At 44.6% G+C, this 12,929-nt stretch overlaps 1 protein-coding gene across 3 annotated transcripts in view; it reads left to right on the top strand.

Annotated features, from left to right (window-relative positions):
• Positions 1-12,929, top strand: part of LOC137378647 (ciliary neurotrophic factor receptor subunit alpha-like) — a 578,914-nt gene that overhangs the window by 554,748 nt on the left and 11,237 nt on the right. For all 3 annotated transcript variants that reach the window (XM_068049059.1, XM_068049135.1, XM_068048974.1), the window contains one exon: positions 5,383-5,503. In XM_068049059.1, coding sequence (XP_067905160.1) covers positions 5,383-5,503 — 121 coding nt within the window. The remainder of the gene's footprint in view (positions 1-5,382; positions 5,504-12,929) is intronic.

Genomic DNA, 12,929 nt, shown 5'->3' with positions numbered 1-12,929 from the left:
GTCAGGTGAAAGAATCCTGGGTATTTTTCTTTCCTTAGCCTGGCATGAGGGGAGAGGAGGAGGATGGAGGCTAATTGTAGTACTCAGGCTGCTGCCCCAACTATCGGCACTTATTTGGAATAGAACCAGAGATTTTCCTAACTTATGTGCTTTAGTGCTGGACCAGATGATGGTTCTACACCATTAAGGGTTTGTAACTGGAGCATACTGTGACATGATTGGCAGTAAAATGACACACTTATTAGGAGGAATTTTAACTTCTTTTGCCCAGCGTAAACTGAGCAGAAAGGGAAGTAAATTCCAAAGCAGTATACTGACTGCTCATTTCCCACCCTGCGGCCATTGCAACAACACTGTTTTCTTGAGGGCATGAGCAGCCTGTCTGATTCAGGCAGGAGACACATAAATAAGTGTAAATTTGGTCTCACCAGAACCCCAATGTAATTTTGGCTGCCTATTTAGCGGAGCATCCACTTGAAGACTCAGTAAAACCTGACAGACAAGCAGCCGTGGACCTGTCAGGTAAATTTAAAATTTATATTTGTGGTTCCAGGAGCGGGAGTTTTTTTTTATTCATTCATGGGATGTGGGCGTCGCTGGCTAGGCCAGCATTTATTGCCCATCCCTAATTGCCCTTGAGAAGGTGGTGATGAGCTGCCTTCTTGAACCGCTGCAGTCCATGTGGGGTAGGTACACCAACAGTGCTGTTCGGAAGAGAGTTCCAGGCTTTTGACCCAGCGACAGTGAAGGAACGGCGATATAGTTCAAAGTCAGGATGGTGTGTGACTTGGAGGGGAACTTGCAGGTGGTGGTGTTCCCATGTATTTGCTGCCCTTGTCCTTCTAGTTGGTAGAGGTCGCGGGTTTGGAAGGTGCTGTCGAAGGAGCCTTGGTGCATTGCTGCAGTGCATCTTGTTGATGGGACACACTGCTGCCACTGTGCATCGGTGGTGGTGGGAGTGAATGTTTGTAGATGGGGTGCCAATCAAGCAGGCTGCTTTGTCCTGGATGGTGTCGAGCTTCTTGAGTATTGTTGGAGCTGCACCCATCCAGGCAAGTGGAGAGTATTCCATCACACTCCTGACTTGTGCCTCGTAGATGGTGGACAGGCTTTGGGGAGTCAGGAGGTGAGTTACTCGCCTCAGGATTCCTAGCCTCTGACCTGCTCTTGTAGCCACGGTATTTATATGGCTACTCCAGTTCAGTTTCTGGTCAATGGTAGCCCCTAGAATGTTGATAGTGGGGGATTCGGCAATAGTAATGCCATTGAATGGCAAGGGGAGATGGTTAGATTCTCTCTTGTTGGAGATGGTCATTGCCTGGCACTTGTGTGGCGCGAATGTTACTTGCCACTTATCAGCCCAAGCCTGGATATTGTCCAGGTCTTGCTGCATTTCTACATGGACTGCTTCAGTATCTGAGGAGTCACAAATGGTGCTGAACATCGTGCAATCATCAGCGAACATCCCCACTTCTGACCTTATGATTGAAGGAAGGTCATTGATGAAGCAGCTGAAGATGGTTGGGCCGAGGATACTACCCTGAGGAACTCCTGCAGTGAAGCCCTGGAGCTCAGATAATTGACCTCCAACAACCACAGCCATCTTCCTTTGCGCTAGGTATGACTCCAACCAGCGGAGGGTTTTCCCCCTGATTCCCATTGACCTCAGTTTTGCGAGGGCTCCTTGATGCCATACTCGGTCAAATGCTGCCTTGATGTCAAGGGCAATCACTCTCACCTCACCTCTTGAGTTCAGCTCTTTTGTCCATTTTTGAACCAAGGCTGTAATGAGGTCAGGAGCTGAGTGGCCCTGGCGGAACCCAAACAGAGCGTCACTGAGCAGGTTATTGCTCAGCAAGTGCCGCTTGATGGCACTGTTGATGACACCTTCCAACACTTTACTGATGATTGAGAGTAGGCTGATGGGGCGGTACTTGGCGGGGTTGGACTTGTCCTGCTTTTTGTGTACAGGACAGACCTGTGCCATTTTCCACATTGCAGGGTAGATGCCAGTGTTGTAGCTGTACTGGAACAGATTGGCTAGGGGCGCGGCAAGTTCTGGAGCACAGGTCTTCAGTACTATTGCCGGAATATTGTCAGGGCCCATAGCTTTTGCAGTATCCAGTGCCTTCAGTCATTTCTTGATATCACGCGGAGTGAATCGAATTGGCTGAAGTCTGGCATCTGTGATGTTGGGGACTTCAGGAGGAGGCCGAGATGGATCATCAACTCGGCACTTCTGGCTGAAGATTGTTGCAAATGCTTCTGCCTTATCTTTCGCACTGATGTGCTGGGCTCCCCCATCATTGAGGATGGGGATATTTGTGGAGCCACCTCCTCCAGTTAGTTGTTTAATTGTCCACCACCATTCACGGCTGGATGTGGCAGGACTGCAGAGCTTAGATCTGAACCGTTGGTTATGGGATCGCTTAGCTCTGTCAATCACATGCTGCTTACGCAGTTTGGCATGCAAGTAATCCTGGGTTGTAGCTTCACCAGGTTGACACCTCATTTTGAGGTATGCCTGGTGCTGCTCCTGGCATGCCCTCCTGCACTCTTCATTGAACCCAGGGTTGGTCTCCTGGCTTGATGGTAATGGTAGAGTGGGGGATATGCTGGGCCATGAGGTTACAGATTGTGGTTGAGTACAATTCTGCTGCTGCTGATAGCCCACAGCGCCTCATGGATGCCCAGTTTTGCATTGCTAGATCTGTTCGAAATCTATCCCATTTAGCATGGTGATAGTGCCATCCAACACGATGGACGGTATCCTCACTGTGAAGGCGGGCTTCGTCTCCACAAGGACTGTGCAATGGTCACCTACCAATACTGTCATGGACAGAAGCATCTGCGGCAGGCAGATTGGTGAGGATGAGGTCAAGTATGTTTTTCCCTCGTGTTGGTTTCCCCACCACCTGCCGCAGACCCAGTCTAGCAGCTATATCCTTTAGGACTCGGCCAGCTCGGTCAGTAGTGGTGCTACCGAGCCACTCTTGGTGATGGACATTGAAGTCCCCCACCCAGAGGGCATTTTGTGCCCTTTCCACCCTCAGTGCTTCCTCCAAGTGGTGTTCAACATGGAGGAGTACTGAGTCATCAGCTGATGGAGGGCGGTAGGTGGTAATCAGTAGGAGGTTACCTTGCCCATGTTTGACCTGATGCCCTGAGACTTCATGGGGTCCGGAGTCGATGTTGAGGACTCCCAGGGCAACCCCCTCCCTACTGTAGACCACTGTGCCACCACCTCTGGTGGGTCTGTCCTGCGTGTGGGACAGGACATACCCGAGGATGGTGATGACAGTGTCTGGGACATTGTCTGTGAGGTATGATTCCTTGAGTATGACTATGTCAGGCTGTTGCTTAACTAGTCTGTGGGACAGCTCTCCCAACTTTGGCACAAGCCCCCAGATGTTAGTAAGGAGGACTTTTCAGGGTCGACAGGGCTGTGTTTGCTGTTGTCGTTTCCGGTGCCGAGGTCGATGCCGGGTGGTCCGTCCGGTTTCATTCCTTTTTATTGACTTTGTAGCGGTTAGGTACAACTGAGTGGCTTGCTAGGCCATTTCAGAGGGCATGTAAGAGTTAACCACATTGCTGTGGGTCTGGAGTCACATGTTGGCCAGACCAGGCAAGGACAGCAGATTTCCTTCCCTAAAGGACATTAGTGAACCAGATGGGTTTTTACAACAATCGACAATGGTTTCATGGCCATCATTAGACTAGCTTTTAATTCCAGATTTATTAATTAAATTCAAATTCCACCTTCTGCCGTGGTGGGATTCGAACCCATGTCCCCAGAGAAATACCCTGGGTCTCTGGGTTACTAGTCCAGTGATAATACCACAACGCCACCACCTACCCTGGTGCTATTCCGAACCTCACAAAGAAAGTTTACAGCATTGAGCATCCCCCGCCCTTCCACCCTGCAAAATCCTCCCAGTCTCAGTGATTTACTCAGCTGCTGGCCTGGTGGTCTCTGGGCTGCTCAATCTTCATTGGCCGCAACCTGGCAAGATGCCTCCGGATGTCTGTTTCAGGCGAGCAGCTGGTTGCCAGAGTGTGACTGAGGCCCAGCCATTAAAATGGACTGAACCACCACTGCAGCTCCCCGGGGGACACAGGAGTTAAAATCCTCCCTCCCCCACCCCATTGCCTCCTATTGTGTGTACAATTCAGATTTGTTTAAAAATGAAAATTGTACTGCTGTAGTCACACTCTACCAGATATCACAGCTACTGGAGCACCACCTATTCCCCAGTGGCCAGTCCAGGGTCCTCGGCCTACTATCAGGGAAGATCATTCCTACCAGTTCCAAGAACTGTCATGACAATGCCCTCTTAGAAGTGAAAAGAAAGTTCAGACAGCTTAATGGCATTTCCTTGATGAATGTGGCTCCATAGCACAAAACAAGTCATAATTCATCAAAATCAGACTGTCTCATTCACAAAGGTCATAGGGCTGACCATTGTGGGAAATGGTAAAATGTTGCTACAGAGCTGTGTGTTTTTCAGTTACTGAGAGTCCAACACATCGATGAGACAGTGTAGAGGGAGCTTTATCTGACATCTCACCTGTGCTTGAATGCCAAATGCCAACGTCAAGATCCTTCATACGAACATACAAATTAGGAGCAGAAGCAGGCCATTCGGCCTCTTGAGCCTGCTTGGCATCATCTGCATAATTATTAAATTCAGCAAAAACAATTACATATCTAAAGAGAAAGGCAACAAACCAAATCAAACGTAAAGTTTGATAAAATTGTAAAGGGTAATTTTCAAGATTCGTTTCCAGTATGGAGCCTCACTGGACAGGAGCAGAATCGGTCCTATAATGTCATAGATTTTTCTCTGTCGCCGACCTCTGTCAAGCAAACCTCCATGTCAAAAGCAAAAAGGAAGACTTGCATTTATGTAGTATCTTATTACATCTCAGGAACATCCTAAAGTTTTTCACCTACAGTGAAATACTTAAAAATGTAATGAGTGTTATGTAAGCTATAGTAGTAACCATTTCATGCACCACAAAATCCCCAAAATAAATCGCCATTTAATCTATTATTGCTGGTATTGGTTGAAAGAGAAATGTTGATTGGAACACGAAGAAAACTCTCTGCTTTCCTTTAAACGGTGCCATGGGATTTTTAGTATTTGCTTAAATCACAAGAAAGGCAGACAGGGCCACATGTAAAGTAAGACACCTCCTGTGGTGCAGCACTTTTTCTGCTGTCAGCCTAAATTTATATGGCCTAACCCTGGAATGGGACTTGAACCTCATGAACTTTTGACTGAGATGCAATACCAACAGAGCCAAGCTTACAACTATTAAATATTAGGATACTATAAAATGAATACCATCAATTTAACAATTCTTTTCTTGCTGTAACAGTTTCAGAACCTTTAACCAGTACAACTCCAAGCGTTAGTGCCAACCGACAAAATAACAGTTCTCTGAGAGTGGAATCATCGATGACACTTTTCATTGGCATGATCATCATTTTATTTATCTGGTAAGATGCAACATTCCTTTATTTTCTGAATTATATTTTTATATGGGAAATGACTCTATAGTGAAGCCATTTTTTAACCTTTTGAGCAAATGTCATGATTGCGAGTTGGGTTGCGATTTATGAAACTAGTACAACTATTGTTGCATTTAGGGGTAAATTTAATAGTGCCTCTGACATAAAGCTTACATTTCAGGGCAGCCAGCATTTTTCATCCATTACTTAGAATGGACAGAATATCCAGATGGCCGCAAATCCAGAATGCCAACATCTGTGCCTCAGTTCTCATTATATATCCCTGTCATACAAAGGTCTGCACCAGGAGTACTAATTTCAATGATTTGGCCCTTACTTTATTGAAGTGCTGCCTACAGCAGAGCTGATTCAGCAGCAGGTTACTAAAGTAAATATGGGGCAGGATTTTCGATTGCCAATGGGAGCAGATCTGGAGGTGGGCTGGCCTGGAATTGCGCACCGCCGGCTGGCATGCCAGTTTGCTGGCATGATCCCGCCCCATTTTTGAGAATGCCAGGTCAAGGATGGAATGACTTCTCACCTGCAATTGAGGTAATTAAGCGGCTCTCCTGCACCGATTGGAATTTTCCAGTCGGCAGGGGGGCCCCACACTGTGGCCACAACATGGCCAGTGAGAGGAGGCAGCCTCCGTGGGATATTATGGTGGGTGGTGGCAGCACTTCATCCAGTTAAAGACTCTCTCCTCCGCACCCACCATGGCCGTTGGGCCACAGCAGCAGCTGCTGGCCATCCAGTTGAGGAGTTGCCCTTCCATGATCACAGCCTGGCAGCTGTGGTCATTTTTAAATCATTTTTTTTACCTGATCTTCAGAGGACACCTCTCTCTCTCTCTCTCTGTGCAGGCATTGTCAGCTCCCACCTCTGATGGTGGGGCTCCCAGTGTGTCATCACTGGAGGGTCTCCTATTGGCTCTCCAGCCTCGAGAGCCTTCCCGCCATCCTTAACTGACTGCGAGCGCACCTTCTGGCCACTAATTGGTTAGCTCACCAAAAATTGTGTCAGGTGACTATTCCCAACACAGTGTGGAGTCAGGGCCCGCATTTGATCCCAACGTTTGGGTCCTGACACCAAATGGAAAATCCAGCCCAAGGTTTCTGGACATGTATCCAGAGGCAGGGTCACTCCCACTGTCAATGCAAACGTCACTTTTAAAGGCAGAGGTAAATTGCCACAGTCAGGCTGAGCACCTTACCACACTATACAGGCTAATTAATGAAAAGTACCTGCAGAGTGCCACAGTAGAAAATTGCACCTATGTGCCTTTGGGCCTGCCAGCTTCTGAATTTGTAGTTATTTTTTATTGCTCCAGCTGCTGTAGAAACAGCTGTTATTGAAGCAAGTAATAGTGATTTGTTTTTTTAATTATTCATTCACGGGATGTGTGCAACACTGGCAAGGCAAGCATTTATTGCCCGTCCCTAATTGTCCTTGAGAAGGTGGTGGTGAACCATTGTGCTATGACCAAGACATCGGTTTTTAAACACTGTAGGACTCTGTAGGTTTATGATTGCCACAATGCATTGAAAACCACTTGTTGAATACCATGAATGTTGAGGTTACCCATAAATGCAGATGCTTAATCAAATCACTGGATGTACCAGCTACCACTCTTGCTCAACATAATCCATCCTAACAACGTACTTTTAAAAAAATGCTAGAAACGCTGAAATGCTGTTTGTTTCTCTTACAGTATAAATAGACCCTATATCAAATAACTATTAAACCCATGAAATGTATTTATTTTTTGTTTGGTTTGTGGGTAATACTGGCAAGGCCTCATTTGTTGCCCATCCCCAGTTGCCTTGATAAAGTCATGGTCAGCCTGCTCCCTGAACTTTTGTAGACACTGTGCTTCTGGTGTTCATACACTGGTGTTAGGTTTGGAATTCCAGGATATTGATCAAACGACAGTGAAGGAATGGTGATTTATGTACAAATCGGGCTTGTGTGTGACTTGGAGGTAATGGTGTTCCCACAATATCACTGCTATTGATCTCCTTGATGATAGCCAGGGCTGGCAGATGCCGTTGAAGTAAGATTTGTGAATTGCTACATTGCAGATACTACATACTGTGGCCACAATATTCTGGTGGTAGATTGGGTGGACATTCAGTCTAGTGGCAGGGATGACAATCAACTGTACTGCTTTGATCTGGAGAGCTTCAAGCATCTTGAGTGTTGTTGCAGTTGGATCAGGAGTGAGCCATTTACTGCATTGTAACCAGTCTCTAATCCTAGCCACATTGTTGATCTGGCTGATCCATTTAAACCTATATTTAATGAGATGCATAGGACATTGATGGAGACTTGGCTATGGTAATGTGGTAAAGGTCGGGGAGCTAGCTGGGTCATTTTTGTTGGAAATGGTCTTTGCATTTTACCTATATGGCACAAATGTTACTTGTCACTTAGCAGCCTCTGCCTGCAACTTGTTCAGGCCCTTCTTTCGGATGGCTTTATTTTGGAGGAGTTGTAATTGGAACTGAACATTATCGAATCATAAGTGAAGAGCCCTTCTCTTGGAATATTGCCTGGCCCTGTGATGATTGACTTCTGATACCCACAACACCATGCTTTGTGTTAGATATGACTCCCACCTAATGGACAGTTTCCTCTTGACATCCATTGGCACCGGTTTAGCTCGGGCTCCTTGGTAACATACTCTGTCAAAATCCCTTGATATCAAAGGCAGCTATTCTGACCTTTCCTCCAGCATTCAGTTCATGTCTGGATCAACGCTGTGATGAGCTAAGTGGTTCTGGCAGAACTTGAACAGAGCATTGGTGAATAGATTATTGGTGAGTACGAGCTGCTTGACAGCACTACTTCCATCATTTTACTGATAATTGAGAGGAAGCTGATAGCGCAGTGATTCACTGGGTCAGGTTTAACCTGTTTCTTGTGGATAGAATATGCCTAAGCAATTTTCCAAATTGTCAGGTAGATGCCAGTGTCATAATTGGTCCAATGATATAACTGCTCACTGTAGACCATGTTAAAATTATAGTAAGCACACATGTAAACCGTGTTCATCTGCATGCTTTCACACAAGGCTCACTCAAGCCACATATCATTCTTGGCAATTAATTTGAGTCAAAACATTTCATTTAGTGGTTCTCAAACTTTTGTTGGACCAGGTCCAACCAAGAAATTCTCAGGCTCTTATGCCCCTATAACTAAGAATACTGATAGTGTTAAATTGATAAGAGTCTCCCTGTCTTCCTCCACTTCTGCTTAGCTCAAATTTTCTCCTCTTCCACTTCTGTTTTTATCTCTCTCTCTTCTGAAACAGAGGAAGATACAGGGCTACTGGGAGATAGTAGGATAGTGGGTTTATTTTTGGATTTCCATAGCAAAAAGCTAGCGCAGAGACAATGGGCTGAATGGTCTCCTGTACTGTAATTTCTGTTGTCTGCCATTTTTGTCTATCCATTTTTATTTCTTACTTGCCTCATTTTTCTCTTTCACCTAGTTTTCTCTTACCTTTCTTATTTTTCTTTCTCTGTTTTGCCTGCACAGCAATTTTCTTTTCCCTCTACTTCACACAGCCTTATAGCTATTGCATTAAGAGACAATGGTGAGCATCATGGAGAAAGCAAGGGAACCAGACAATTTCAATCTGATGGCAAGCAGTGAGAGGGAGTGGTGACACATTAAAGAAGCTGAAAAAAGGGTTATTAAAGAAACTGGAGAGCGAGATAGTAAAGCAGCTGGACAGTGGACCACTAGAGGAGCTAGAGAGAATGAAAATAAAAAGCAGGGAAACAGGTTGCTAAAGTAAAATTTAACAAGGTTATTTGTGGTAATTGTTGATTGGGACATTCCAATTCATTCTAGGCAGAGGTTGTGGTAATGATGTAGCTAAATCACCACTTGAATATTACGTTGCTCTAACTTTGTTCAACAAAATTCTTTAAATATTCGACATAAAAATGTTCAGAAAGTTATCTTCACAAATTTGACATGATGGAAAATGCATATATGTTTGTGTGCTGAAAGCCACGAATTCCTTTTAGTACTCAAAGGGATTATTTTTGTGCCGACGTCTCAGTACAACACTGTGAAAACGCCCAGTGGATTAAAAGCATCACTGGAAACTGTATGTTATACTTGTGAGAAAATGGTTATGCAAGCAGTTGTTGACAATGTTGCTATGCCATACTGCAGCTGACTACATTCCAGTGAAGTATTTTTTATGTGTACTGTGCAAAACACAGCTGGGGCAGATGGTGAGATCTGTTTGGAGAGGACTCAATAGCAGAAAATGTTACAATGGCCCATTGTCAAAAGTACATTCCAGTCATTTATTCTGAGTTAACTCTTGGGATCAATTTACCCTATGGAGTCAAAGAACCCCTCGTGCACTGCAAGGGCCACCATCCTGAGTCAGACATACATTTCATCATCATTGAATCAGTATCTTGAAATTCTCTACCCAATGACATTAGGAGAGCATCATCCCCAAAAAGACTGCGGCAGCTCACAAAGATAACCCATCACCACCTTTTCAGGGCAATTAGGAATGAGCAAGAAATGCAGCCTTGCAAACATCACCCACATCTCAAGAAGAAATATATCTTAAAAAGTCTGAGACTCAGTTATGCCGGACCCTAACCTGGATGCCCAATTAGGGCGGAGCCATTTCTCCCAAACCCATTGAAGCAGAAGGTGGGAGGATGGATGGAGGCCTGGATTTTGGACTCTCTGCATCAGGAGCTCCAGCATTTCAATGGCAGGAGTACAACTATGATATAAAAGCAAAATACTGCAGATGCTGGAAATCTGAAATAAAAACAAGAAATGCTGGAACCACTCAGCAGGTCTGGCAGCATCTGTGAAAAGAGAAGCAGAGTTAACGTTTCGGGTCAGTGACTCTTCTTCGGAACCCTACGACATAATGGTCTACCAAAGGGCAGAAGTAGGTCCCACCAGTGATTTAGGCCAGGATTGTGGCTTACACCCTCCAAAGAGGAGCCATATTTTTCTTACAATTAATCATTTACTTATTTAAATTTTATTTATTTAGTTATTTATTTGAGTATGTATTTATTTAAATGCAAGGAGTATAGTAAATAAAGCCGCTGAGCTGAGAGCACAGATAGACAATACGATATGGCAACACGATATCATTGCTATAACGGAAACTTGGCTTAAAGAGGGGCAAGAATGTCAGCTGAACATCCCTGGATATAGAATTTTCAGGTGGCATAGAGAGGGGGATAAAAAAGGAGGAGGTGTAGCACTATTGGTTAAGAAATCAATAACAGCTGTGAGGAGGGATGATATGCTAAATGAATCATCAAATGAGGCCATATGGGTTGAGCTCAGAAATAAAAAAGGGGCAGCCACACTACCAGGAGTGCACTATAGACCCCCAAATAGTGAGAGGGAGATAGAAGAACAAATATGTAGGCAAATTTCTGAGTGCAAAAACAATAGGGCAATAATAGTTGGGGATTTCAACTGCCCTAATATCAACTGGGATACAAATAGTGTGAAGGACACAAAGGGCACAAAATTCTTGAACTGCAGTCAAGAGAACCTTTTTAGCCAGCATGTAATAAGCCCAACAAGAAGTGGTGCAATTCTAGATTTAGTTTTCTGTAATGAAGCTGGCAAGTGGATGAAGTAGCAGTGGGTGACCATTTTGGAGGTAGTGACCATAATACAGTTAGTTTTACCATAATCATGGAAAAGGACAAAGATAAAACAGGAGTAAAAGTTCTAAATTGGGGGAAGGCAAATTTTAAGAAACTGAGAGGTGATCTGGAGAAAGTGGACTGGATATAGCTACTTGAAGGAAAATCAGTGGCAAACCAGTGGGAGGCATTCAAAAGAGAGATTCTACAGACACAGTGTAGGCATGTCCCCACAAAGATAAAGGGTGATATGGCCAAATCTCGAACGCCCGGTTATCTAGAAGCACACAGGGTAAGTTAAAGCAGAAAAAGAAAGCTTATGACGATCACAAAAACTTAATACTTTAGAAAGCCTAGAGGAGTATAGAAAGTGCAGGGGTGAAGTAAAAAAAGAAATTAGGAAAGCAAAGTGAGGACATGAAAAATTATTGGCAGGTAAAATCAAGGAAAACCTAAAGATTTTTATCAGTGCATTAAGAACAAGTGGTTAACTAAGGAAAGGGTAGGGCCTATCAAAGATGTACAAGGGAACTTATGCATGGATGCAGAAGATGTGGGCAGGTATTTTGTCTCTGTCTTCACAAAGGAGAGGGATGATGCAGACATTGTAGTAAAAGAGGAGGAGTGTGAAATAGTACATACAATAAGCATAATGAAAGAGGAAGTACGTGAGGGTCTGACATACTTGAAAGTGGATAAATCACCAGGGCCAGATGGATTGCATCCCAGGTTGTTAAAAGAAGCCAGGGAGGAAATAGCGGATGCGCTGAGGATCATCTTCAAATCCTCACTAGATACAGGTGAGATGCCAGAGGATTGGAGGTCTGCAAACGTTATACCATTGTTTAAAAAGGGTGCAAGGTATAGGTCAAATAACTATAGGCCGGTCAGTTTGACCTTGGGTGGGTAAATTGTTAGAATTAATTCTGAGGGACAGGATAAACTGCCACTTAGGATTATTCAGGGATAGTCAGCATGGATTTGCTAAGGGAAGGTCATGTCTTACTAACTTGATTGAGTTTTTTGAGGAAGTAACAAGGAGGATTGATGAGGGTAGCGCAATGGTTGTGGTCTGCATGGACTTTAGTAAGGCATTTGACGAGGTCCCACATGGCAGACTGGTATGAAAAATGATACAGAGGAATGCGCTAGGTTGGATCCAAAATTGGCTCAATGACAAGAAACAAAAGGTAATATCGACAAATGTTTTTGCAGATGGAAAGCAGTATCCAGTGGCGTTCCACAGGGCTCAGTGTTGGGTCCCTTGCTGTTTGGAAGTAACTGTGGGGAGGCATGATTGGGAAATTTGCAGATGACACAAAAATTGGCGGTGTAGTTGATAGTGAAGAGGATAGCTGTAGACTCCAGAATGATATCAATGGTTTGGTTGAGTGGGCGGAAAAGTGGCAAATGGAATTCAATCCAGAGAAGTGTGAGGTAATGCATTTGGGGAGAGCAAACAAAGCAAGGGAATGCACAGTAAACAGGAAGATATTGAGAGGGATAAAAGAAGTGAGAGACCTTGGAGTGCATGTCCACAGGTCCCTGAAGGTGGCAGAACAGGAAGATAGAGTGGTGATGAAGGCATATGGAATGCTTTCCTTTATTGGCTGAGGTACAGAATACAAAAGCAGGGCTGTGATGCTGGAACTGGATACAACGCTGGTTAGGTCACAGCTGGGATATTGCGTACAGTTCTGGTCACCACATTACAGGAAGGACAAAATTGCTCTGGAGAGAGTACAGAGGAGATT

This window comes from Heterodontus francisci, chromosome 1 (assembly GCF_036365525.1).
Source record: "Heterodontus francisci isolate sHetFra1 chromosome 1, sHetFra1.hap1, whole genome shotgun sequence".
In the NCBI taxonomy this organism is placed as follows: Eukaryota; Metazoa; Chordata; class Chondrichthyes; order Heterodontiformes; family Heterodontidae; genus Heterodontus; species Heterodontus francisci.
The sequence above is the reverse complement of the archived record's forward strand: the minus strand, read 5'-3'. Positions and strand labels throughout refer to the sequence as shown.